Source organism: Dipodomys ordii, unplaced genomic scaffold (assembly GCF_000151885.1).
Source record: "Dipodomys ordii isolate 6190 unplaced genomic scaffold, Dord_2.0 Scaffold64, whole genome shotgun sequence".
NCBI lineage: Eukaryota > Metazoa > Chordata > Mammalia > Rodentia > Heteromyidae > Dipodomys > Dipodomys ordii.
The window spans coordinates 2,913,378-2,941,019 of record NW_012267280.1 but is presented as its reverse complement, the minus strand read 5'-3'; the positions used below and the strand labels follow the sequence as shown (position 1 = coordinate 2,941,019).

Genomic DNA, 27,642 nt, shown 5'->3' with positions numbered 1-27,642 from the left:
TTGGAAAGGTTTCCATGTGGCTTCCAGGCAGGCGAGTGAGTTTGGGGGTGTGGTTCTTCAAACTTGTGAAGGCGTTTTCTTTCTAATGTCTCATGGTCTTTTCTGTGGAGAAGAGAACAAATCAGCCATTGTACACTGGCCTCACCCCCCACAGCCCCCCCGCAGGAACAGCTGAGAGAGATCACATGAGCCATCGGCCCAACTCACGGTGGGAACTGACAAGCAGAGCAAGGGGTGACATTGTCCAAAGGGAAGCAGTGGCTCATACCTGTAATCCTAGCCACTCAGGAGGCTGAGCTCTGATGGTCGTGGTTCAAAGCCAGCCTGGGCTGAAAAGTCCCCATGAGAGTCTTATCTCCAATTAACCACCAGAAAACCGAAATGGTGCTGTGGCCCAAAGTGGTAGAATGCTAGCCTTGAGTGAAAAAACTCAGGGACAGTGCCCAAACCCTAAATTCAAACCCCAGGACCAACAGAGAGAGAGAAAGAGAGAGAGAAAGGAAGAAAGGGAAGGAAGGAAGGAGGAAAGGAAGGAAGGAAGGAAGGAAAAGAAGAAAGAAAGGTATTCATTACCTTTCATTGCCCCTCTATGCATCCCCTTATAATAACTAAAAAAAATAAAAATAGCTGGGCACTGGCGGCTCACTCCTGTAATCCTAGCTACTCAGGTGGCTGAGATCTGAGGATCATGGTTCAAAGCCAGCCCAGACAGGAAAGTCTGTGAGACTCTTATCTCCAGTTACCCACCAGAAAAGTGGAAGTGGCACTGTGGCTCAAGTGGTAGAGCACTTACCTTGAACTGAAGAGCTGAGGGACAGCGCCCAGGCCCTGAGTTCAACTCCCTGTACTGGCACCAAAAAGAAAGAAATCCACAAATCCATCATGCCTGGGGAAGGACAAGGGAGGGAGCATTGGTAACCAGTAGACACCTGGCTCCCTGGCAATGGCCTCTGGCCCTTATGCCATAATGAAATTGGGGTTACAATCACTGCCCCTGGGGGGCTGTGTGAATGGCGGAGATCAACCACAGGAATGTGTCACCCTTCACCAGGACCTGGTAGAGATGGCAGATGTGAGCCCTGCACTCCAACGTGTGTGTGTGTGTGTGTGTGTGTCCTGTGTCAGCTCTGCTGGCACACATAGTGGCCACCTGTCCCCTCTCCACCCCTAGTCTGGCAAATGCGGCGGAGTCTCACCTCCAGGCTGGCCACGTGCACGCATGGTCAGCAGTATCAGCAGTACAGAGTGTCGATCTGCGGTTTGTATTTCTGGATTATGAAATGTCTCCTCATTTTGGTCGTGGGACCTGCAGAGAAAGGCAGAGAAAGGGGTCAGGTTCCCCACTCATGTGTGTATGTGTGTGTGTGTTGTGGGTCTTGAACTCAGAGCCTGGGGGCTGTCCATGAGCTTCCTGCTCAAGGCCAGTGCTCTATCACTTGAGCCACAGCGCCACTTCCGGTTTCCTGGTGGCTAAATGGAGATGAGTCTTACAGATTGCTGGCTTTGAACCTCCATCCTCAGAGCTCAGCCTCCTGAGTAGCTGGGATTGCAGGTGTGAGCCCCGGTACCTGGCTGTTCCCCCTGTGCATGGTGGCAGGATGGGGACGCAGTCCCCCGCTGTGCAGGGCTTTGGGGCGATGGCTCCCCTGGGAGGAGTCTGGCTCTTATTCTCCTATTCGAGCTACCTGCTCTGGCAAGAAGAGCCTGGAAGGGCTCAGGGGTGGGGTGGGAGAAAGGGTTTGAGGGGCGGAGCAGCAGGCAGGCCCTGTGGTCAGTCCACTAGATCTTGGCAGCTTGAGTCCCCAGTGCAATGAGAGTAGCGGGCTGTGTGGCACTCACCCAGCTCCCCCCCTTGGATGGAGAAGTCTTTGTCCAGGATGAGCCACTTGCGAATCCTCTGGGCGTTGGAGGTGGCCTCCTGGTTCACGGCGTCGATGCCCTGCTGGATGGCCTTGTAGACCAGTGGGTCCTGCTGACCCACGATGTCCCGCACGGTTTTCGCCTGGCTGCCCACACTCTGGCAGAAGTTGATGGCGTCCCAGCTCAGGTTGTCCAGGGGCTCCCCGCTTTTCTGATCCATCTGACACTGACCCGGGGGACACCTGTGTCACCCCCACAGGCTCCACGGCCAATGCCATCCACCCCCCACCCCCCAATCAGGCCAGGATGCAGGCCCGGGGGTGGGGGCGCAGCCCGGGGAGGGTCACCTTGAGCGTCAGGAGCAAGCTCAGGAACTTGGCTCCATCTCCCACCAGCATGGCGTTGCTTACAATGGGGATTTTCTCCTTCACCAGGGTCTCAATGGGGATGGGGGGCACATTCTCGCCACCAGCAGTGATGAGGATTTCTGCAAGCACACCTGGCTCATCCGGGGCCTGACATGGAGGTACAACCCTCTCCCCACCCCCAACCCCCTCCAGCCCTGTGTCACCCATGGTGGTGTTCCCTTAGAGAACTCAGCAAGTGATGGCTTCCTACCAAGACTGTCAGCCCAGTGCACTGCACTGGGATGGCTCTGAGCGTGCGTGCATGCGTGTGTGTGTGTGTGTGTGTGTGTGTGTCAGTCCTGGGATTTGCACTCAGAGCTTGGATGCTGTCCCTGAGCTTTTGTGCTCAAGGCTGGTGCTCTACCACTTGAGCTACAGCTCCACTTTTGGCTTCTTATTGGCTCTTTGGAGATAAGTCTCTTGTGGACTTTCCTGCCTGGCCTGGCCTTGAACAGTGATCTTCTGATCTCAGCCTCCTGAGTAGTACAGGCATGAGCCACCGGCTCTTGGCTCTTTGTGTTTTGGTTATTACTCAACATACTGCTGTCTGGACAGCTTGAAGCACTTATGCCACAGAATGAAATAAGAAAGAATCAAATTAAAGGGAAGAAGTTAAACAATCCCTGTTTTCAGCTGTTTTTGTTACATCTAGGAAACCCTACAAAGACGCTACCCAAAACATTATTAAAACTGACTTCTAAAAAATTCAATAAAATTGCCCAACACCAGTGACTCATGCCTGCAGTCCCAGCTACGCTGGAGGCTGAAAGTAGGAGGATCACCACTAGAAGTCAACCTGGGCAGAAAAGTTTGTGAGACCCTGTCTCAAAAACATCCAGCAAGCTGTGTCCTGGTGGCTCGTGCCTGTAATCCTCACAACTCATGAGGCTGAGAACTGTTTAAAAACAGCCCAGGCAGAAAAGTCCATGAGATTCTCATATCCAATTAACAACAAAAAGCTATAAGTGAAGTTTTGGATCAACTGGTAGAACACTAGCCTTGAACAGAAAAGCTCAGGGACAGCACCCAGGCCCTGAGTTCAAGACCCAGGACTTGTATTAAAAAAAAAAAATCCAACTGGGCACCAGTGGCTCACGCCTATAATCCTAGCTATTCAGGTGGCTGAGATCTGAGGATTGAGGTTCAAAACCAGCCCAGGAAGGTAAGTCCATGAGACTCTTATCTCCAATTAACCACCAGAAAACCAGAAGTGGTGCTGTGGCTCAAGTGGTAGAGCTTGAGCTGAAGAGCCTTAAGCTAAAGAGCTGAGGGACAGCACCCAGTTCAAGTCTGAGTTCAAGACCCACCACCAACCCCAAAAATATCCATGCAAAAAGCAAGGATGGAGGCATGTCTCAAGTGTCAGAGTGCCAGTCTAATAAAGTATTGGGCTATGAGATCAAACCCCAGTACTGGCACATAAATAAATAAACAAACAAACAAATAAATTCAACTTTTTCAAATGTTTAAAAAAGATAGTCTTGCATTTTTGGGTCCAGTCGTGGGGCCTGAACTCTGGGCCTGGGCACTGTCCCTCAGCTCTTCAGCTCACTTCAGCTCAAGGCTAGCGCTCTACCACTTGGGCCACAGCGCCACTTCTGGCTTTTTTTCTTTTTGCTTATGTGGTGCTGAGGAATCGAACCCAGGGCCTCAGGCATGCAAGGCAAGCGCTCTACCACTGAGCCACCTTCCCAGCCCCTAGTCTTGCATTTTTGCCCAGGCCAGACTCATTCTCGTTCTCCTACTTACAGCCTCCTGAATAGCTGGGACTACAGAGTTACACTATCATACCTAGAGCTTATTATATTGACATGAGGGCTCACTAACTTTTTTTTTTTTACCTAGACTGGCCTTGAACTACCATTCCCTGATCCTTGCCTCACAAGTAGCTGAGATTGTAGTAAGAGCTATCACATCTGGCTCCTTGTACAACATCTTAATAACTCACTGCCTGAGTCTCAGGAGCCCTCTCCCAGATCCTAGCTTCTCCGTGTCTTGCTGGAATGTTCAGGGGACCATCTAGACAATGCTCTCTCTGTCTCTCATTGTATTTTCTACCCCTTGACACTCAAGCACCCCTAAATTTTGGCAAGCTTTAAAAGAGCCTCCTTTTCAATGGGGCTGGGAAGGTGGCTCAGTGGTCAAGTGCTTGTCTAGCATGCATGAAGCCCCTGGGTTTGATTCCTCAGTACCACATACACAGAAAATGCCAGAAGTGGTGCTGTGGCTCAAGTGGTAGAGTGCTAGCCTTGAGCAAAAGAAGCTCAGGGACAGTGCCCAGGCCCTGAGTTCAAGCCCCAAGGCTGGCAAAGCAATTAAAAAAAAATCCTCCTCTCCCAATGTTCTATCACATTACAGGGGAGGAAATGGAGGTCTGAGGCTTGTCTTTTCCAAGCCTCGACCCCCGGCAGGGAGAGGAATCAAGGGGTGTGCCTGAAGCCTAAGCCTGGATTGCATCGGGGTGGGGTGGAGCTACTCTGCATAGCCTGTCATGGAACAGAAGGTGGGTGGCTGGGGAGCCCATGCAGAGCCCAGCTCTGGGGCCCCCCGGGCCTCCGGGTACCTTTGATGCGGCCCGTGATGTACAGGAAGCCCTGGTTGTCCATGCGGCCCAGGTCCCCCGAGTGCAGCCAGCCCTCCTCGTCGATCACGTCTGCTGTGGCCTCCTTGCGCTCTAGGTAACCCATGAACACGTGCCGGCCCCACATGCATACCTCCCCGATGCCATCCTTGTTGGGCTGGAACAGCATATTCTTGCACCCGCTCAGGATCTTGCCACAGCTGCCAGGGAAGTGGGGGAAACTGAGCCCCAGGGAGACGCCATCCGCTCAGGCCCACCTGCCTCCACCCCGGTGGCCCTCTGCAGGAGCCAGTGGGCATGAGGAGGCCTGTGCTCAGTGCTGTCCAGGATTATCATTGTAGTTGTTGTCCATTTTTTTGTGCTGGTACTGGGGCTTGAACTCGGAGCCTGGATGCTGTCCCTGAGCTCTTTCACTCAAGGCTGTTTCATTTCAATCACACCTCCTCCACTTCTGGCTTTTTTTTTTTTTGGCCAGTCTTAGGGCTTGAACTCAGCACCTGGGTGCTGTCCCTGAGCTCCTTTTGCTTGAGGCCTAGTATTCTACCACTTGAGCCACAGTGCCACACTACTGGCTTTTTCTGTGATTAATTGGAGATAAGCGTCTCATAGAGGAGCTGGGAAGTTGGCTTAGAGGTAGAGTGCTTGCCTAGCATGCATGAAGCCCTGGGTTCAATTCCTCAGTAAACATCCACAGAAAAAGCCAGAAGTGGTACTGTGGCTCAAGTGGTAGAGTGCTAGCCTTGAGCAAAAGAAGCTCAGGAACAGTACTCAGGCCCTGAGTTCAAGCTCCAGGACTGGCAAAAAAAAAAAAAAAAGAATCTCATGGACTGTCCAGCTTCAAAACATAATCCTCAGATCTCAGTCTCCAGAGTAGCTAGGACTACAGGTGTGAGCAACCAGTGCCAAGCTCACTTCTGGCTTTTGCATAGCATGCTTGCTCATGGCTGGTACTCTCCTACTTGAGTGAATGCTGCTTGTCCAGCTTTTTCACTCAAGGCTAGCACTCTACGACTTGATCCACACCTCCACTTCCCACCTTTCTGGTCGTTCACTGGAGATCAGAGTCTTGACTTTCCTGCCCAGGCTGACTCTGAGTAGCAATCCTCAGATCTCAGCCTCCTAAGAAGCTAGGATTCCAGGTGTGAACCATCAGCACCTTGCCTAGTCCAGTAATTTTTATCAGCAACACACTGTGAATCGTAAAAGCAGGCAGTGCTATAGGCAAAGAAAAAGAAAGTTTTTTGTTGTTCTGCTTCTTCCTGAGAGTCTCACAAAGAAGACAGATAGCCAGGCTCAACAGACAGGGTGGCAGGGACTGGCCTGGTAGGAGGTCTGTGAAGCCAGGTGGGGAGCCCTTTACCTATACCAAGAGCCATCTGCATATGTATAACATCATTTGAGGGCCATACAAAATTAGCAATACAGGCAGACTGCCACAGTCAGCGATGATTTTGGACCAAAAGATTTTGTGGGCCTTGATGGCCTGTGGCCCTTTGGGACTGATGTTCCCAACCCTACAACAAACCCAGCTGCCGACCACAGAATGATATGCTGAGGATCTATGTATCACTCTGGGGTGAGCCTCGCTCAGGAGAAAGCCAGGAAGAACCCAGGTTTGGCTGGGAGCCAGTGGCTCACACCTGTCATCCTAGCTACTCAGAAGGCTAAGATCTGAGGATTGTGGCTCAAAGCCAGCCTGGGAAGGAAAGTCCTTAAGATTCTTATCTACAATGAACCACCAGAAAACTAGAAGTGGTGCTGTGGCTCAAAGTGGCAGAGCTCTCGCCTTGAGCTGAAGAGCTGAGGGACAGCACCCAGGCCCAGAGTTCAAATCCTAGTACCAACACACACACAGACACAGCACACACAAACCGAGCCAATGTTTGAGGTGGGTGACCATGGAGAGAAAATGCACTGAGGTTACACGTGTACTGAGGATGAGGGAAGAGGCAATGAATCGTTAAGACACTGCTCAGGATGTTGGGTATGATTGGTGGCTCTTACTATAATCTCAGCTACAGAGATCAGAAGGATCATGGTTCAAAGCGAGCCAGGGCAATAAAGGGAGATACAGCTGAACATAAAAGGACCCTCTGCACACAGTCAGGATTTATCTGGGCCTTGGTGACAGCTCCCTCTCCCCCCACCTCTATCCAGCCCCTGGGGAGGGGGGGTGGCAGGGGAGTGTCAGTGTCTTCAGGGTTGGCTGTGCCCAGGCTGCTACCTGAGAACCCTGTAGTTGCTGCTGTTGGAGTAGGTGTGGGGCCCCGAGGTCTCGCTCATGCCGTAGAACTCGCAGATGGGGATGTCCAGGCTGAGGAAGAACTCGCAGGTCTCCTGGGTGAGGGGCGCCGCCCCGCTGACGAAGGAGTGGCAGCGGTCCAGGCCCAGGGAATGCTTGACCTTGCTGAACACCAGGGCCTTGGCCATGCGGTAGTTCACCGGAATGTCCCGCTTCCTGAGAGTTGTGACAAATCCAGGGGAGATCCAACGCCCCCCCCCTAGGCAGAGTGGAGACCAGGGACTCCGCTGGAAAGGGGAGGTCGGCCTCCCCTCCCACCCCACGCCCCCTCCACCTACCCCAGCATCCTTTGGGTGTTGACCTTCAAACCAATCAGTTTTGCCCAAGCAAATGCCTTCTTCTTCAAGCCCGACGACTTGGCGATGTTTTCGTTGATTGTGTCGTGTATCTTCTCCCAAATTCGGGGTACCCCCAGGAAGGCGGTCGGCTTGACCTCCTGCAAGGTGTTCACCAAAGTGCCCTGCAAGGGACAGAGCGGGAAAGGGACCATTCTCATCCCGCCTTCCCCAAGACCACGTGGAAGCTTCCTCTTTGCTGATTGGACCAGTGGGGTGGAGAGGGGCGGTCCCAACCTAAGAGAGCTATCTTATTGGCTGGCTGTCAGCCAATCCGAGTTTTCTCTTCTCTCAGTAGGGATTTGATGGGGCAGCGTTTAATCTTTTTTGGGGGGGGCAAGGAAGGTAGAGTGGAAACACTCCTCAGTATTTTAGGAGCATCCCGCCACCTTTAGTGGGCAAAGGAAAGACTGACGTACACAGAGAAATGCAAACAAGATTTTTTTGGGTATAGGATGTAAATGTATATGCTCAGTGACTGGTGATTGGCAAAAGAAATGTCCAAGCATGTAGTGGGATACATTACGCATCTGTTTAAAAGGATGCAATATTCTCCCAACAAGGTTTAGAGATTCTGGGGTTGGAGGCATGCCTCAATTGGTAGACCACTCACTAGTCAATGAGTGGAAGTGTGAAGGACTGAGTTCAAGTCCCGGTCTTGTACAAAAAAAAAAAAAAGAAAAGGAAAAAGGAAAAAAAGATTTAGAGATTCAATGAGACTCCAATCAAAATCCAGTCAGACTCTTTCATACTCTTTCAAACGGAGACTCTTATCTCCAATTAATCAGCCAAAAGCCACTATCCCCAGGTATAATGAACAATTCAGGATTGGCCAAAAGCCAAAAGTGGAGGTGTGGTTCAAGTTGGCAAAAAAATTCAAATGAGAACAGAGTTCCTGAGTTCAAGCTCAAAGATATCAATATCTACATCTAACCAATTTTTGTATTGTGGATTCATATTATGTATTTAGTCAAAAGGGAATTATTTATTAAATATCTATAAGCTGGATCTCAGGCTGATCATAGAGGATTCAAGAGAGGGAGAGAGTGAGACTAAAGAAATAAGCAGAGAACTAAGTGACAAGGAGTTAGCAAGGTGGAAGATGGGAGAAAGAATCTTCTAGAAAGAAGTACCAAGACCCTCAGATTTAGCCTGCCTGGTTGAACAGGTTCCAACCTGTGGAATCTGAGAAGACATCATTTTCATGGCAAAAAAAGTCTTTGCTGATCTGAGGAAATTGAAAATCTTGAGAAAAAGACCCTCTTAGCTTATCCAGGACCAGCATCATGACCAGTGTTCTTAGGAGGAGTCAGAAGGGTGAGAGGAGAGGAGAGGTGTGAGGATGTAAGCAGAAGTGTGTGTGTGTGTGTGTGTGTGTGTGTGTGTGTGTAAGACAGACTGGAGCATAATGAGCTGCTGGCTCTGAAAATGGAGGAGGGAGCTGTATGAAACAAAGGATTCTCTTCCAAGAACCTCCAGAAAGGACTGTCTCCAAAAATGGCACCTTAAGCCAGGTGCTGGTGGCTCATGCCTATAATCCTAGCTACTCAGGTGGCTGAGATCTGAGAATCACAGTTTAATGCTAGCCCAGGGGTTAAATTACCCTCCATTAAACACCCCCGCCAAAAAAAAGCTAGAAGTGGAGCTGTGGCTCAAAGAGCATTAGCCTTGAGTAAAAGAGCTCAATGCCCAGACCCTAAGTTCAAGCCCCAAGACTGGCACCAAAAAATAAAAAAGTGGGTGGATACAGTGTACCTTCCATTACATGACTCCTCCAATGACGTCTGAGAACATTTGCAGAATATCACATTATTTCTTCATTAAAATATAGACATTTGCTTAGTAAAGAGGATAAAATAGACACCATAAATGGAATCCTGTTTATATCAGACTTTGATACCAAAAGCTCAATTTTGGAGCTTTCATATTTTTTTGTGTGTGCCAGTCCTGGGACTTGAACCTAAGACTTGGCTAGCATTCCACCACTTAAGCCACAGCACCACTTCTGGTTTTCTGGTGGTTATTTGGAGATAAGAGTCTCACAGACTTTCTTTTCCATACTGGCTTTGAACCATGATCTTCAGATCTCAGCTTCTTGAGTAGCTAGGATGACATTGCCATCCTAATCTTGGATTGTTCATGGTACAATGGCTGTAACTGTACTTTGGGATAATGCTTAAAACTAAAAGAAATGTGGTTAGCTGTTCCCAATGTGATTCAATGAGTTGACAAGAACACAGAGAAAAAAAAAGTGTTAGATCTTTAGCTTCACCAAACACCTGTCCAGTAGAATAGGCTCCATCCCCAAGGGAGGGAAGATACAATGGGCCCTGGGCCTCCCTCAGCCTCACCTTGAGCGCATCTGGTTGAGCGAAGAACGTGAGCGCCCCGATCTTGATGGGTATCCAAATGTCCATCATCTGGGCAGCAATGTGGCTGAGGGGCAGGTAGCTGACCACCATCTCCTGCTTCCCTGACATCCCGTTAAGCCCCAGGTCCCTCACCATCGCCCCAGCCATCCATGTGATCTAGAACACAGGGCAACATGAACAGCTTCAACCTCGCCCAACGCCTTTTTGTTTTTTTTTTTTGTTTTGTTAAGTGCCTGCACTGGGACTTGAACTCAGGGCTTGGACGCTGTCCCTTAGCTTTTTCGCTCACTTGAGCCGAAGTGGTTTGTTTGGTTTGTGGTTAATTGGAGAGAAGAACCTCATGGACTTCCCTGCCCTGGCTGGCTTTGAACCACGATCCTCAGTCAGATCTACCGGAGGGTTCCAGGCAAATACCATGCCATTCTCTGTAAGGCACCTCTGAAGGTTTGGGTATCTGAAGGGAGTCCAGGAATGGGTCCAAAGCGGACGCCACATCAAACATCCTTCTTGGAGCCCTGAGTGTGGTGGTGTTGGGCCTGTGGTTCCACCTTTGCGGGAAGCATAGATAAGAGGATTGCTGTCTGGGCAAAACAAACACACCAACCACAAAACCCAGCTGGAATAATAACTAAAGCCAACAGGGACGCAGACAGTGGCTCAAGTGTAGAGGGTGTGGCGGTAGCGGGCGTGGCTCCAGCGGCAGGGGGTGTGGCCTTGGTGGAAGAGGGCGTGGCTTGGGTGATCGGACATGGCTTGCGCGAGAGGCGTGGCTCAAGCGCCAGGGGCGTGGCTTAAGGGTAGAGCCACTGCATGGCAAGTGGGAGATCCTGAGTTCTAACTCGAGTATTAAAAGAGAAATCCGCTTTGCCCTCTAGACTGGGATCTGACTCACTGCCCCCATGTGATTATATTGCCCAACACCGTTTTATGCTCCCTAGAAATAGGAGACCCTTTCATCTTCAGAGCCACCACCGGCAAGGAAGCATGACACCCAGAGATGTCAGACACCCCACTCACCACACAGAGCTAGGTTTGGACCTGGGTCAACCTCCCCCCAACCCCCAAACTCAATCCTTGACCCCTGTGCTCCCGAAATTCAGCACCACCCCACAGCTCCGCGAACCCCCCCCCCCGTGATGGTGACCCTGTCCCCCCCCCGTACCCCCTTCCCCCCCCCGTGTGGCTCACGTTGTCGTGGCTGAGCATCACGCCCTTGGGCTTTCCCACGGTCCCCGAGGTGTAGATGAGTACAGCGCACTGATTGGCTCTCTGGCTCAAGATGATACGGTCCAGCTGGACCTCAGAAACGTAGCTGCCGAGCTCCATGAAATCATTCCACTGAGGGGTGGAGGCAGAGGCAGGCAGAAGATGGAGACCCCTCCTTCCGCCCAGTCCCCCACCCTCCATCTTCTCCCCAAAGACCCCTCTCGAGAACAAGCCTGATTGGCTGAAGCCAAAGGAGTCCAGCAGCCTGGGACCACAGTGATTGGATAAGGCCTGGACATGTGACTTCAGGTAAGCCCAATCAGAGTGAAGATGAAGGCTTGGGCTGAGAATGCTGGGACACCCAAGTGCTGGGATCATGGTTCAAAGCCAGCTTGGGCAGGAAGGTCCACGAGACTTATTTCCAATTAACCATCAAAAAACCAGAAGGGAGCTATGACTCAATCTTGAGTAAAAACGCTAAGGGACTGAGTTCAAGTTCCAGTACCAGCACACACACACATGCAAAAAAAAAAAAAAAAGGAAGGAAGGAAGGAAAGAAAGAAAGGAAGGAAGAAAGAAAACAGCGAGAGAGCAAAATAAAGCTCAGAGTCTTTGACCTCCTGGTTTCAACCATGCCTGAAATCCACACACTGAGCTGTAATTACATGAGCCATCAAATTATCTTCTTTTGCTTAAACTAACTGGGGCCAGGTTGCAATCAATAGTGACCCTACTGAGAGTAGGTGTTATCTCTTCATAGCCAACAACCAGGAGCTAACATGCAGCTCAATATGGCTGGAAGACAGAGCCTTGTGCTCTTACCACCATTCAAGTTGTTGAATACTTCCCCGTGCAGAAACTCCATGGCTCATGTCTGTAATCCTAGCTGCTTGGGAGGCAGAGATCAGGAGGATTGCAGTTTGACATTAGATCAAGCAGAAAAGTTCTAGAGAGATTCCAGGGTGTGGTGACACACAGCTGTTATTCAGGAGAAGCACAATGGCTGGGTGCAGTGGCATCTGCCTGTCATCCCTGACAACCCAGGGAAGCATAAGTAGGAAGACTGCACTCTAGGCTGGCCTGGGCAGAAATCAAGACCCTACCTCAAAAATAACCAATGACAAAGAGGCTGGAGGTGTGGTTCAAGTGGTAGAGCACCTGTCTGGCAAGCATGAAGCCTTGAGTTCACTTTCCAGTATAGAAGAATAAGAGAAGGGGGGGAGAAGAAGAGGGAGGGGGGCAGGAGAGGGAGGAGAGGGGGGACAAAGGAATTTTACCACCAAACCTCAACAAGGCACTGGGGGGGGTGTATGTAGTGATGTCACTTGCAGAGCCCCTCCTAGAAATGGCTAGCATCATGTACCTCCAGCCAGGCACACATGTGCAGGAATCTCCAATGGATGGGGACATGGAAAGATCCCTTTGGTCCTCCCTGCACTTTCTCTGAGAGACATACTAAGCCCTCCTGCACTGGGGTGTCTCCTTAGCAGCTTGCTGATGTCTGTCCATGGCATGTATAATTAGATGGGAGCTGGCCATATAATGTGCGGCCCTGACCCAGTCAGGGCCACATGGGGCCACCCCCTCCCCCCAAGCTGTTGGGTCTGTAAATTCATACCCAGCACACACCCAAGAATTGTCTTATTCTGCTGTTTCCCAGTTTCCATGCTGAGTTTCTTCTTTGGTTTTTGTTTCTAATGAATATGTATCTAAAGTAATTTGTTTTGGAGGAAGAATAGTACTGGGGTTTGAACTCGAGGCCTCATATCCAGACCTTGTTGAGTTCGTTCTTTTCTAGATATCAACTTGTGTATTAGACTGTTCCAAAACATGATTCACTACCGATTCTTCCTGTGTACCTGGGATGACAGGTGTGAACAACTATTTCTGAGTTGTAGGGTTTTTTGTTTGTTTTGCCAGTCCTGGGGCTTAAAATCAGGGCCTGGGCATTGTCCCTGAGTTCTTCAGCTCAAGGTGAGTGCTCTACCACTTGAGCCACAGTGCCACTTCCAGCCTTTTCTGCTTATGTGGTGCTGAGGAATCGAACCCAGGGCCTCATGCAAGCACTCTACCACTGAGCCACCTTTCCAGCCCCTTGGAGATATTTTTGTTATGTCAACAGGAAGAACTCTATGGCCTTGTAGGAGGTGACAGGGAAGGAACTCAGCGCCCCCACAGCACCCCAGGTAGCAGATTACATGAATCATCTGCTCAAAATGCAATCTCGTGGTCAGGATTCCCTTCTAACAAAGAAAGCTTCTAGGTGACCCATACTCTTAGGAGAGTGCAGATGAGGTCTTTCCAGGACCACGTCCAGTACCTGCCAATATTCATCGGTGACTGTCTAGTCATTGTCCAGTAAACACAGATTTCTAAGATATAACACCAAAAGCACAAACGGAGGAAAAAATGCTAACCCTAAGCTACATAAGAGGCTGAGATCCAGAGGATCACAACTTAGAGGTCAACCCTGTCAGAAAACGATCTCCAACTCCAACCAACCAGCAAAAAGCAGGGCTGGAGGCACGGCTCAAGTGCAAGAGTACCAGCAATCAAGCTGAGCAAGGCCCTAACTTCAAACCCTGGTACTGGCACACACAAAACAGTTGGATGAACTGGGCCAGAACTAAAACACTTCTTAGTCTTCCAAAGACCACGAAGAAAAACAAGACAAGGTAGAGAAGAAAAACAAGACAAGGTAGAGAAAGGGGTGCCCCCCACCCCCCAGCGGCTTACACAGTACAGGTTGTTGCGGCTGGTCATGGGCTCCTTGTACTGGATGATTGCCTTCAGGGTCTCCAGCCCATCCTGTGGGATCTGAAAGAGATCTCTCTGGGCTTCGGGGTCCCCCCCCCACTCCCCTGTGGCAACTCCAGCTTTTCTTTCACCATCCCAGCATTGCTCTGTCTGACTGAGCACAACCAGCCTGGGGTGGGGACCCCTGGGGTTCTCCCCTGTGGCTCAGGGCAGCCACAGGGAGATGAAGGCAGCTTTTAGGCCATGCTACATTATGACCAGTGAAATCGCACCTGTTCCTGGGGTGCACCCCATCACCCCACTTGGCCATCACCTAGGTCACCAGCCCCGGCCTTGTCGTCACCGGGTGACTGGCAGGCGAGGCCTCACCGAGAGGATCTTGCGTAATTGGAGGTCGTTCTCCACCAGCAGGACGTCCACCTTGGCATGCGTGATGACATAGTGACAAGCTTCCGAAGAGTTGGTGGCATAAATGCCAACGCAGAGGCCCCTGGGGAAGGAAAACCCAGGCGTGTGTGTGTGTGTGTGTGTTAGTGATTTAATACCACCTGGAATAAACAGAGGATTTGTTTTGGCTCAAGGCCTCCTGTTGTGGTTTTTGGTAATCCTGAGGTTTGAACTCAGGACTTCCTTGCTTGCAAGGCATGCGCTCTAACACTGGAGCCCTGTGCCACAGTGATAGCCACGCCCATCACCCATTGGACACGCCCACCCCGCTAACCACACCCCCTGGTGCTTATAGCCACTCCTCTAGCACTTAAGCCCCGCCCCGTTACAATAACCACGCCTCAGCCCTTATAGTCATGCCTGGTTCTTCAGCTCTGCCCCACCAGTCCATCCTCAACACTATAGCCACGCCCCGATGTTTATAGCCACGCCTCCAGTAGTCCAGCCACACCCCTGCTGCTTGATTCCCACCTGTCACTCTAACCACGCCCCTAACACATGCCCTGCTGCCTTGACATTCTGGCCAGGCTCCCCTACTTGAGCCACACCCAGCCCTGTAGCCACACCCCTACCACTAAGCCCCGCCCCCTCCGTGCCTGCTGTTTGCGAATGCACACCACCATCTCCTTGCTGGCTGGCTCTCACTGAGTCTGCCTATGAGATGATCATCCTCGATTTCACAGGCGACAGGATAGCAGAGTGCCCAAGATCGGAACCAAGGTGTGCTCTGACGTCTGACTTCACCCTGCACATGCCACCCCAGCGTTCACCCTGAACTTAACATTTATCTCCATTCGCTCAGAAGAAATTTGGAAAAAAAAAATCATATGAGGGTTCTTATCATTGACATCCGCAGATCCCCCTCCCCCCCCCAGTGTTTTGTGCCAGTACTGGGGGTGGAAGTCAGGACTTGGGTGCTGTCCTTTACCTTTCTTTATTATTATTATTATTATTATTGCCAGTCCTGGGGCTTGAACTCAGGTCCTGGGCACTGTGCCTGGGCTTCTTTTGCTCAAGGTTAGCACTCTCCACTTGAGCCACAGCACCACTTCTGGCTTTTTTCTGTTTATGTGGTATAGAGGAACTGAACCCAGGACTTAATGCATGCTAGGCAAGCATTCTACCACTAAGCCATTCTCAGCCTCCTTTAGCTTTCTTACTCAAGGCTGAGGCTTCACTTGAACCACAGTTCCACTTCTGGCTTTTTGGTGGTTTATTGTAGATAAGAGTCTCACAGACTTTCCTGCCCAAGCTGGTTTTGGATTTCGATCCTCAGCTCTCAGCCTCCTAAGTAGCTGGGATTATAGGTGTGAGCCACCACTGGCTAATGTTATTTGGTCCTCTCCAGTTACTGCTATTCTTGTTGCTGTTGCTACGATTCATGATCTGGGGTCAGACAAACCTTAGTTTGGGTCACACAGTCTTCACTCAATCACTGTGGGAGTCTGAGAAAGCCATTTTGCTTCTCAAGTGTGTACACACACACACACACACACACACAGAACAAAAGATGGGTGGAGGCATGGCTCTTGGTAGAGACCCTCTCCTGAGTTCAAATCACAATAACACACAACATATACACACACACGTGCACATCAGATACTCTCAAATTGTCTAGTAGAGGCCAGGCACCACTGAGGGAGGAAGACAGAGGTCCTGGCCAGCCCTCCCATAAACATGATTGTATTCAAAACACAACCAACTGCCAAGGGCCAGTGGCTCACACCTGTCATCCTAGCTACTCAGGAAGCTGACATCTAACAGTCATGGTTCAAAGCCAGCCTAGGCAGGAAAGCCTGACTCTTATCTCCAATGAACTACCAAAAAGCCAGAAGTGGAGCTGTGGCTCAAGTCGTAGAATGCCGGCCTTGAGCAAAAGAGCTGGGGGACAGCGCACCAGTATGGTTATGCACACACACACACACACACACACACACACACACACAAGAATCTAGTCAAAATCCCCAACTGAAAAGAGGTGGACATAAGGGACAAGTGTGCCCCCTTCTGGTCAGCCTTGGGTATTGCAGCTCAAATGTCCAGCCACATAAACCACAGCTTGTCAAAGCAAAAGAATATCAAGTTTCTGTGGCAGAATGGGGAGGGGAGAGGGGGTTGACTTGGCTGAATATTCTCTGTGTGTGTGTGTGCGCGCGCGCGTGTGTGCGCACACACACTCGCGCGCGCGTGGGCACGCGCCAGTCCTGGGGCTGGAATTCAGAGACTGGACATTGTCTCTAAGCTTTTGTGTTCAAGGCAGGCACTCCACCACTTGAGTCACAGCTCCACTTTGGGCTTTTGTGTGTATGTGTTTTAATTGGCCAGAAGACTGTCACAAATATTCCTGCCTGGGCTGGCTTCCAACCATGATCATCAAATCTCAGTCTCCTGAGCAGCTAGGATAACGGATGTCAGCCCCCTGTGCCCAGGCTGGCTGAGTATTTTAAGCAGCTTAAATAATAAAATTATCGTATAAGTGGAGTTAAAAAGGGTACACTATGACATGTGTATGTATACATTTCTACCTCTCTGTGTGTATACATGTGTATCTGTGGTTATTTCTTAGAAAATTGATTGGGAGTGGGAGAAATTGGGGAGAAGGATAGGAGGAGACTAACGAAGATACATTGTACTCGTAAATTGATATGTTCACTTGAAACAGCTTTGTACAGCTACTTAAAGATAAAAATTTGGCTGGGAATGAGTGCTTGCCTAGCATGCATGAAGCCCTGGGTTTGATTCCTCAGTACCACATACACAGAAAAAGCCAGAAGTGGTGCTGTGGCTCAAGTGGTAGAGTGCTAGCCTTGAGGAAAAGAAGCTCAGCGACAGTGGCCAGTCCCTGAGTTCAAGCCCCAGGACTGACAAAAAAAAGGATAAAAATTAAAAATATTAAAAAATATTTTAAAGAAAAGAAAATGGCTTAGGTACGCAAAGGAAAACAATAAACTTCTATTTTGCTTTCCCATCATAGATGTGTTATATTTGTACTTCTCATCTGGTCTGGCTCCGTCTTTAAGTGACACTGGGCCAAGTCTGGGAACATGGCATGGAGTAGGCAGGGATCAGGGAGGCTGCTCAGTCCACTGCAGGGCCCAGGAAACCCACGGAGACCAGTCCCCTCGGTGGCCATAGACTTCCTCCCGTTTTACGGCTGTAGGGGTAGACCATTTTATTTTTTTGCCAGTCTCGGGGCTTGAATCAGGGCCTGGGCACTGCCCCTGAGCTCCTTCCACTCAAGGCTAGCACTCTGTCATTGAGCCACATTCCCAGCCCACATTTTGTTCTATTGCCAAGAGGGAGAGACCCCAAGGTGAACAAACAATAGTAAAAATGATTTTTCCCCTTCCATCCTTCCTTCCTTCCTTCCTTCCTTTCTTCCTCCCTCCCCCTCCTTCCCTCTCTCCCTACCCCTCCCTCCCTCTCTCCCTTCCTTCCTTTCCTTCTTTTTTGCTTCTTTGTAGCTTGAATTCAGGACCTAGTTCAGACTTGGCTTTCTTGCTCACAGTTGGTGCTCTGTCACCACTGACATGCCCCAGTCTAGCTTTTTGCTGGTTAATTGTTTTGGGTTTTTTTTGGGGGGGTCCGGTCGAGGGGCCTGAACTCTGGGCCTGGGCGCTGTCCCTCAGCTCTTCAGCTCAAGGCTAGTGCTCTACCACTTGAGCCACAGCGCCACTTCCGGCTTTTTTCTTTTTGCTTATGTGGTGCTGAGGAATCGAACCCAGGGCCTCATGCACGCAAGGCAAGCGCTCTACCACTGAGCCACCTTCCCACCCCCGGGTTTTTTTTTTAACTGTATTTTTTTTGTCTTTTCTTTTTTGGTACTGGGGATCGAACCCAGGACGTTGCACTTGCTAGGCAAGCGCTTTGCCACTGAGCTACATCCCAGCCCTTTGCTGGTTAATTGGAGATAAGAGTCTCTCAGACATTCCTGCCTGGGCTGGCTTCAAACCTCTATCCTCTAGATCTCAGCTCCCGAGTGGCTAGGATGTGCTCAGCTGCTTTTTTTTCTTTGAGGGGTCATTTTCAGGCTTGAACCCTCCTCGTGGTAACTTGACATAGAACAAAAAAACAGTGAGGTAAGGAAGTCTACCCACAATCTCTGTCTGTCTCTGTCTGTCTTTCTCTCTCACCCTCCTCCCCCTCTGTCAAGAATCTGGTTTGGAAGCCGGGTGCTGGTGGCTCACACCTGTAATCCTAGCTACTCAGGAGGCTGAGATCTGAGGATCGCGGTTCAAAGCCAGCCGGGGCAGGAGAGACCGTGAAACTCCTATCTCCAATAAACCACCAGAAAACCAGAAGTGGCGCTGTAGCTCAAGTGGTAGAGCGCTTGCCTTGAGCTGAAGAGCTGAGGGACAGCGCCCGGGCCCAGAGTTCAAGCCCCACGACCGACAAAAAAAATAAAAAAAAAGAATCTGGTTTGGGGTGCAGGCTCTGTTGCTCCTTGGCTGTCCAAGCCTCAGTTTCTTCATGAACAGCGTGGCAGTTCCCTATTCTGAGCTTTTATAGGATGTTTAGCACATAAGCAGAAATCTGTAGCTATTCTCTGTGATCATTGTTTCAGAGCTTTGCAGCTGAAGTTAAGACTCATCCTGGTCCACTATGGTAAGAAAAATGTTATAGCCTAGCCTACAATCAGAAGCAAAGACCACAGCACAGACACCTGCCTGTTGACCCCAGGGCTCCATCTGAAATTCCTGCTGGTGTCTGAGGCGGTCCAGCACTGCCCAGCCCCGGGCAGCAGCTCATCACCCACAATGCACCATGTGGCCAAACTTACCCTGCCATGATCGCCCCGAGGGCCGCAATGAACCACTCAACCGAGTTGAAGCCCAGGATGCCGACGCCGTGGAAGCGCTCCAAGCCCAGCTGGGGGAGGGGGGACAGAAGAGGACAGCCGTGAAGGAGCCCCCAGGTGAGTTACCTGTAGCTGTGATCTCATCCTTACTATGGGACAGAATAGCCTCAAAACGTGGGCTCCATTTTGGCCAGCCAGCTTTGAGCCTCAAACCTAGGAGGTTGCTTGTGACTGTGGGTGCTTTTGTCTGTTTCCTCTATGTGAGACTCTTCTCTCCAATTAACCACCCAAAAGCCAGAAGTGGAGCTGTGGCTCAAGTGGTAAAGCACCAGCCTTAAGTGAAAAAGCTCAGGGCTGGGTGCCAGGCTCATGCCAGTAATCCTAGCTACTCAGGAGTCTGAGATCTAAGGATCATGGTTTGAAGCCAGCCCTGGCAGAAAAGTCCTAGAGACTTGTGGGGCTTGAACTCTGGGCCTTGAGCTCTTCAGCTCAAGGTGAATGCTCTACCACTTGAGTCACAGTGCCACTTTCAGTTTTTGGTTGGTTCATTGGAGATAAGAGTCTCATGGACTTTCCTTGTCCAGGCTGGCTTTGAACTTTGATCCTCAAATCTCAGACTCCTTAGTAGCTAGGATTACAGGTGAGAGCCACCAGTGCCCAGCAAGTCCTAGAAACTTTTATCTCTAACTACTGGAAGACTGGAAGCAGACCTGTGGTAAGAGTGCTAGCTTTTAGCAAAAGAGCTCAGGGACAGTGCTCATGTCCTGAGTTCAAATCCCATCTCTCTCTCTCTCTCTCTCTCTCTCACACACACACACACACACCACACACACACACACACACACACACACACACACACACACACAGGACAAAGGTTGCTCCCTCCCTGGAGAGTAATTGGATAATTGATGATCAAAGATTAGAGGAACAATATTCACCGAAGAACATTTGTATGTTTTGGTGCCTTGTAGATTTTGAGGATTTTGTACTAGACACGCATGTGTTTTGTATGTATATGCGTGTATGTATGTGTGTGCATGTGTATGTGTGTGCATGTGTATGTGTGTGTGAGACAGAGAGAGACAAACAGACAGACACAGAGACAGAGAGAGACAGAGAGAGAGAGACATCCTGGATGGTGACAAACACCCACCTACCTTAATCAAGGCTCTGGCGGCCTTGCGGCAGGCTTCATAATACTGACTGAAGCTCAGAGTGTCCCAGCTTTTGCTGTTCTTCGTTGCCAGGGCTGGATAAGCACCAAAGCGGTCGACTGACTCTTGAAATAGTTCAGGGATGGTCACAGGGATCTCATGGCCAGGCCCATGCTTTGAAAGCCGGAGGAGGACAGCTCCGTCACGGTGGGTGGTCCACAGTCCAGAGGCACCTGTTTGTAGTCCCCAGGAGTGGGGACATGGAGTTTTAGTTAGCAACTTTGGGCTGTTAGTGGGGGTCTTTTTGGGCCTAAGGTACTGAGTGTTGAGTTATTCCCGCAATACTCTTGAGTAGAGATCTTTGTTACCCAGCACTGTCTGGCTATTGCATAGAGATCCTATAGTTTGCAAAGAAGCAGAGGTAGGGGTATGTTTCGATGCACAGTCAACACTGGTCCACTCAAACTTCTTCTGCATTTTTAATTTTTCATGAGGCCTTCCAGCAACTTATTCTAAGCCTTTTCAAGCATATAAGAAAATTGAAGGCTGGATGCAATGGCTCACACCTGTAATCCCAGTTACTGGAATGGGAGAGATCGGGAGAATCACAGTGAGATCACCATCTTCCTCCAACAGGAAGCTGAGCAGCGTGGTGGTGTGCCCCTCCACTTCCAGGAGATTGGGAGGATCATGGCTTGCTTGAGGGGAAGGGGTTGTAATAAACCAGCTAGCCTCAGGCAGTCTGTGATAGTCACTTTTTCATATTGGTATATTAAGCCATTGTTGCTTATGCATGCAGAAGATGAGTTTGTATGCAAATATCACGTATGCAAATAAGGGAACATATGCAAATTGATCTTGTATGCAAATGAGACTTTCAGAGTGCTCCAGCAGGGTCCCGGGAAGGAAGCCTTGGATCTCTTGGAGGAATCATTGCTTCTCTCTCTCCTTCATGCCCTGGGCTGCACATACCTTGAGCTAAATTCTTGTCCACTTTGAGGGGCTCGGGCTCCTGTTCTTGAGTTACCGGGGCCTCTGCCCTTCCAGGTTTGTAAGGATCACTCTTCATTGTACTGCAAGGCAAAAGAGCAGGGAACTTAGCAAGACAGGACTAGGGCTCAACACCCATCCATTGGTCACGTCTGCCAGGAATCCTAGGAGAAGAGGAGATGGTTTGTATGCCAGATGAGAGAGACATGGAAGCTTAGAGGGTATTTAATCTGTGTTTCCAGAATAAAAAAGAAAAGACTCTCAAATGGTTAGACTATGAGGACTAGGTCTGTAGGTTTTTCTACAAAACAATTTGAAGGCTCTGAAGAGGGAAGATATTCTGACAGGACCACCTTTATCTACCCTGTCAATTTATGCTGAAGATGGGAATCTCTTGGTATTCTTGATGGATTTGGTTCCAAGACTTCCTGCACACACAAAGGTCTTCAGATGGCCATGTACCTTGCTTGCACAGGATGATTTATATTTAGACATAATCTATGCATAACCTGCAATACATTTTCTTTCTTTATTCACTTTTAGCCCTGCTGGGGACTTGAACTCAGAGACTTGTGCTGTATTTCTAGTCCTTTTTTGTCTTTCATTTGTTTTTCAGGTGAGATCTCCTGCTTTTGCCCAGGACTGCTCTTGGAATACAAGGCTTCCTATCTCTACCTCCTGACTAGCTGGGATTACAGAAATGAGCCACTGTGCCTGGTTCATCTCTGTACTCTTAGCTACCTGGGAGACTGAAATCAGGAGGATTATGGTTTGAGGCCAAGCTGGGCAGAAAAGTATGAGAGACTCCCATCTCCAATTAAGGAACATCAACCCAGGCAGCAGTAGACAATAACAAAGTAACAATTGCAATACAGTGGGCCGATTGCTGGTGGCTCACACCTATAATCCTAGTTACTCAGGAGGCTGAGAACTGAGGATTGAGGTTCAAACCCAGCCTGGGCAGGAAAGCCCAGGAGACTACTATCTCCAATGAACTACCTGAAAAGCAGAAAGTGGAGCTGTGGCTCAAAGTAGTAGAGCCATGAGTGATAGCTCAGGAACAGTGCCCAGGCCCTGAGTTCAAGTCCCACAACCAAAAAATAAATGGCACAGCGGCTCTGCATAAGTGCTAAGCTCGGGTCTGAGAGAGTCCCACGCACCTGCTTTTCAGATGGACACAGGGATACTACAGGGTGCCAGCTTTCACAGGGCAGGGCTCTGGTCATCCTGGCATCGCTTCAGGGGCTGAGACATGTGGCCACTCAGATGTTTCTCCTGCAAAGATGACATACAGGTAACTGGAAGCCCTTGTCACCCCCTTGGTGACAAGGGGGGCAAGAAAGGGAACCGGCTGTTCCCTCCACAAACCTTCCCCAAGCAACCTTCTGGAACCTTCCAGAACCTTCTGGAACCTTCCCCTTGTGACATCATTGAGTGTACTGTCTATCCCCTTTCCCCCTCCCCAGAAGAAAGTACTTCCAGAATGGGGCATTGTAAGTCCCTCTTCACTCACTACTCACTCATTCACTCATTCATTCATTTATTCATCTTAGCACAGGTTCTTTTTTTTTTTTCTTTTTTGCTTATGTGGTGCTGAGGAATCGAACCCAGGGCCTCATGCATGCAAGGCAAGCGCTCTACCACTGAGCCACCTTCTCAGCCCAAAGTGGGGGACTGTTTTTGTGTTTTTTGTTTTTGCCAGTTGCGGGGCTTGAACTCTGGGCAGGAGCGCTGTCTCTGCACTCTTCAGCTCAAGGCCGGCACTCTACCCCTTGAGCCATGGCGCCACTTCTCACATGTTCTTTTTTTGTGCATGTGCTGGTCCTGGGGCTTGAACTCAGGGCTTGGACACTTGAGCTTCGTCTCAAAGCTAGCCCTCTACCTCTTGAGCTACAGCTTTTTCTGAGTAGTTTATTGGAGATAAGTCTCACAGACTTTCTTGCCTGGTCTGGTTTTGAACCATGATTTTCAGATCTCAGCCTCCTGAGATCTGATTACAGATGTGAACTTCACCACCAGTGCCTAGTTAATGCTTTTTTTTTTTGCCAGTCCTGGGGCTTGAACTCAGGGCCTGGGCACTGTCCCTGAGCTTCTTTTGCTCAAGGCTAGCTACTGGAGAGTACCACTTCTGGCTTTTTCTATGTATATGATACTGAGGAATAGAACCCAGGGCTTCATGCATGCTAGGCAAGCACTCTACCTCTAAGCCACATTCCCAGCCACCCCTACCCTTTTTTTTTTTAAAGGGGCTTTATATGGCTCAGCTTTCCCTGCCCAGGGCTAATCAAGGTCACCACAGTTTGTCAAGGGAAGGGCTCTAGACCCAGAGAACTGTGATGTCAGAAAGAAAGAAGGCACTTGCAAAGCAAGCAAACAAATAAATAGATAAACAGAATAAAAGATCTAAATAGAGCACAGGTGCTTCCACCACTAATCCACTCTTCCCGGGCGGGAAGCGTGAGGCTTGTTTCTTTTTCTCCCAAGAGGATGAGGGCTCAGGCAGCTCCGAGCCAAATGAAATGTCCTCCCGGCAGCCCGCACTCCTCCTGCCCACCCTCCCAGCGCCTTCTAGTTGTCAAAGGAGAAAAACAGCTGTGGGAGGGGAAAAAGTTCCAGCCACTGAGAAAGATTCTCTTTAGAATCTAGAAAGTTCCCAGGGGCGCAGCTTTCTTATATTTCTGGCCTTATCTAATTTTCTTCAGTCCTGTGATTTGGCTGGCTGGCATTCTCTGTCTCTCTGTCTGTGTCTCTCTACCTCCCACCCTTGTGCCAGTCCAGGGGCTTGAAATCAGGGCCTGTGTCCTGTCCTTGAGCTTTTTGCTCAAGGCTAGTGCTCTACCACTTTGAGCCACAGCTCCACTTCTGGATTTTTGGTGGCTCACTGGAGATAAGAGTCTCACGAGGGGAGGGGGGGAACTGAGAAGGTGGCTCAGTGGTAGAGTGCTTGCCTTGCATGCATGAGGCCCTGGGTTCGATTCCTCAGCACCACATAAGCAAAATGAAAAAAGCCGGAAGTGGCGTTGTGGCTCAAGTGGTAGAACGCTAGCCTTGAGCTGAAGAGCTGAGGGACAGCGCCCAGGCCCAGAGTTCAGGCCCCACAACCAGTCTCCCCCCCCCTAAAAAAAAAAGTCTCACAGACTTTCCTACCCAGGCTGGCTTCAAACTATGGTCCGCAGATCTCAGCCTCCTGCGTAATTAGGATGACAGGTGTGAGCCACCAAGGCCAGATAGTCACATGGTAAGTTTGTTTTATTTTGTTTTGTTGGTGGTGGGGCTTGAACTCTGGACCTGGGCACTGTTCCTGGACTCTTCAGCTCAAGGCTAGTGCTCTACCACTTGAGCCACAACGCCACTTTTGGTTTTCTGGTGGTTCATTGGAGATAAGATTCTCACAGACTTTCCTGCCCGGCTGGCTTTGAACTGTGATCCTCAGATCTCAGCCTCCTGAGGAGCTAGGATGACGGGTGTGGGCCACCAGCACCCAGCTTCACGTTTTAAAAATTTCACATACTAATGGATAACAGCCGCGTGGTGATGACTAGGGTGGAGGTGGGGTGGCTTAGGCCTCTCTTGGAGCAGCCAGGCGGCCTTCCAAGCATTGCCTTTGGTCTGGGGTTCAACAGTGAGGCTGGACCTCTCTGGACAGGTGTCATTCAATGTCGCTTCCTTCCTTCCTCATGGCAGGGGAGAAGATGGCTCTCCTTGCTGGAGGCAAGGACTTGATGCTAGGCTGCAGTTGGCTCAAGAGGCTAGTGAAAGCAGCTTTTTCCTCCCATAGCTGGAATCCCCGCTCTCTTCTAAGGACTGACTTAGAGATTACTGTCCATGAGAAGCCCTGGTTGCCCACAGGTGTCACCCTAGCTACTCAGGAGGCTGAGATCTGAGGATCAGGATTCAAAGCCAGTCTGGGCAGAAAAGTCTGTGAGACTCTTATCTCCAATCAATCACTAAAAAAACCAAAGTGGAGATCTCTCTCTGTCTCTGTGTCTGTCTCTCTGTCTCTGTCTCTCTCTCTCCCTCTCTCTCTCACACACACACACCACACACACATACACACACAAACTACCAAGAAAAAATCCCCCAGAGATTACAGTCAGGCTTGTTCTAACATATTTGGTGCTACAGGGTTGGGTTGAAGTGTTTTTTGTTTTTCTTTTTTCATTTCTGTCTGGTGTGTGTGCGTACGTGCATGTGCATGCACGCACACACCAGTCCTCAGACTTGAACTCAGAACCTGGGCGCTGTCCTGTCCCTGAGCTTTTTTACTCAAGGCTGGCACTCTACCACTTCTGGCTTTTTGGTGGTTCACTGGGGATAAGAGTCTCACAGACTTTCCTGCCTGGGCTGGCTCCAAACCATGATCCTCAGATCTCAGCCTCCTGAGTAGTTGGGATTGCAAGCATGTAGTGAGTATTATGGAACATTGATATAGTGTGTTATTGAATATGGAATATCGAGTATATGTGTGCTATGAAATATTCAGCTGTGAAACTGGGAGTTAGAACTATGTAGCATGGAATACAGAGATAAGGTCACACCCAGAGCTGAAGACATTACCAGAGCATCCTGCTGCCAGAGAACCTGCAAGAAGAGAAGACGCCCAGCCTCAAACATATAAAAACCCAAGGCAGCGGAGCAGAGATGACCTTCCCCAGCGAGAGGACTCCACGTGGGACTGACCCTTCACTTGAACAACACCCCCCCCCAAGGCGGCCATTACTCCATCCAACTATTCAGAGCAGCCCAGAGGACAACCTTGACTGACCCCCCCCTTGACCTTTGGACCAAGTGACCTGCCACATGAGCTCTCTGGGTATGAGCCATGCTCAGTAGAATTGAGTCTAAGAGTTATTGGTGTGGATTAATATGGATATACTCCAAGTGTTTAAGTAAATTGAGTGAAACTTATTAGTCTAAGTGTGATGCTATATTCATGCTTGGCACTAAGCATGAGCCACAGCACCTGCTTTGAAGGTTTGTTTTGTTTTTTTGTTTCTTTTCTTTTTCTTTTTTTGCCAGTCCTGGGGCTTGAACTCAGGGCCTGGGCACTGACCCTGAGCTTCATTTGCTCAAGGCTAGCACTCTACCACTTGAGCCACAGTGCCAATTCTGGCTTTTTCTGTGTATGTGGTACTGAGGAATCGAACCCAGGGCTTCATGCATGCTAGGCCAGCACTCTATCACTAAGCCACCTTCCCAGCCCTGAAGTTTTTTTTAACCCAGGTGAATGTATTCACTTCATTTCTCCTCTGCCTGACGCCTAGAGTTTCTGCGGTGTAACATCGGAAGAGTTGCCTCGTGGGAAAGCACTTGGCAAACATTTTCCTCCAGGACCAGATAGTAAGTATTTTAGGTTTTATGTCTGCCTCCCGCCCCAGCCCCAAAGCCCCCTAGCTGAGCCTGTTCAGAGGCGAGCACGGGACCTCCTTCCAATAAAACTTTATTTGCAAACACAGGAAGGCAGGCGGGGACCACAGGCTGCAAACCTCCAACCTCTGACACTTGTTGAAAATGAATATTCAATAAGATAGGGGAAAAAAGTAGTTGCCTATAGTTTTCAATGGTGCAGGAGATGATGATGATTGATTATGTCTTTTTAAAAAAAACCCTCAAAATTCGCATCTTGTGCGGGCTGGTACCAACCAAGCCCGCAGAGGGATGCGGGGAAACCGACTTCCTCAAGACCTCTCCACCACCCGCGGCCCGCGCGCGCCTCCGCCGCCACCGCCTTCGCCAACCTCCTCCGAGCCGCGCGCGCCTCCCTCCAGGTCCCGCCCTCCAGCCCAGCGATTGGCCGATCCTCTCCCTCTTCCCGGCTGGGGCACGCCCCCTTGTAACAGGCACCTCGCGCAGCCACTGGGACGCCGCGCAGCCCCGCGCCCCGCCCTCCCCGCGCCCGTTGGAGGAGGGGCGTGGGCGGGCCGTTAGAGGTGCGCGCCCCGCCCCTTGTCGCGGCGGGTGGACTGGCGGGCGACGAGAGGCCGGCGGCCGGGCGGGCGGCGGGAGCCGGAGGAGGAGCCGCCGCCGCCAGCGCCGCCATAGAGACTGTAGCCGTGGAGACTGTTACTTACCAACGGGGACCAACACGCAGCCGCCGCCGCGGGAGCCGCTGCCCGAACTCCCGGCCCGAACTCCAGGTGACCGACGCCATCCGGCCCGGCCGGGGCAGTGCGGGGTGTGGCTGGGGGGGGCAGGGGACCCCGCTCGGAGATGGGGGGGGCGTCGCGGGTCGGGGAGCACACCCGTCCGAGCACCCCACGCCTCCGAGGTACCGCGTCCCGGGGCGAGGGGGAACCTCGCCTCTTGGTCCGGTTGAGTTTGGGGGGCCCCCTCTGGCGACGCCCCCTTCCTCTTGTGAACCCCAGTGGCGGACGCACGCGTCGCTTCACTTGTTAGAAAACTTCCCGAAGTGAGGGACGCTGGGGGGGGACCC

General features: G+C 50.5%; 1 protein-coding gene across 1 annotated transcript; it reads right to left on the bottom strand.

Annotated features, from left to right (window-relative positions):
- Window positions 1–1,232: 1,232 nt before the first annotated feature.
- Window positions 1,233–27,360, bottom strand: Acsbg2 (acyl-CoA synthetase bubblegum family member 2). The gene is made up of 14 exons (XM_013022666.1): window positions 27,281–27,360; window positions 26,481–26,518; window positions 20,223–20,443; window positions 19,048–19,136; window positions 14,190–14,310; window positions 13,800–13,880; window positions 11,046–11,195; window positions 9,837–10,013; window positions 7,429–7,610; window positions 7,073–7,306; window positions 4,831–5,048; window positions 2,208–2,347; window positions 1,840–2,086; window positions 1,233–1,306 (listed from the first exon to the last, which is right to left on the bottom strand). Exons 1-14 carry the CDS (start codon window positions 27,358–27,360, stop codon window positions 1,233–1,235), a joined length of 2,052 nt encoding a protein of 683 aa, XP_012878120.1.
- Window positions 27,361–27,642: the final 282 nt, after the last annotated feature.

Excerpts from the sequence above, each read along its gene's own strand:
- Acsbg2 (XM_013022666.1), bottom strand. The coding sequence starts at position 27,360 with ATGGCGTCGGTCACCTGGAGTTCGGGCCGGGAGTTCGGGCAGCGGCTC. Across the intron at positions 19,137-20,222 it reads CCGCCAGAGCCTTGATTAAG|CTGGGCTTGGAGCGCTTCCA; the intron begins GTAGGTGGGTGT and ends CCCCTCCCCCAG. Across the intron at positions 5,049-7,072 it reads AGCAACTACAGGGTTCTCAG|CTGTGGCAAGATCCTGAGCG; the intron begins GTAGCAGCCTGG and ends CTTCCCTGGCAG.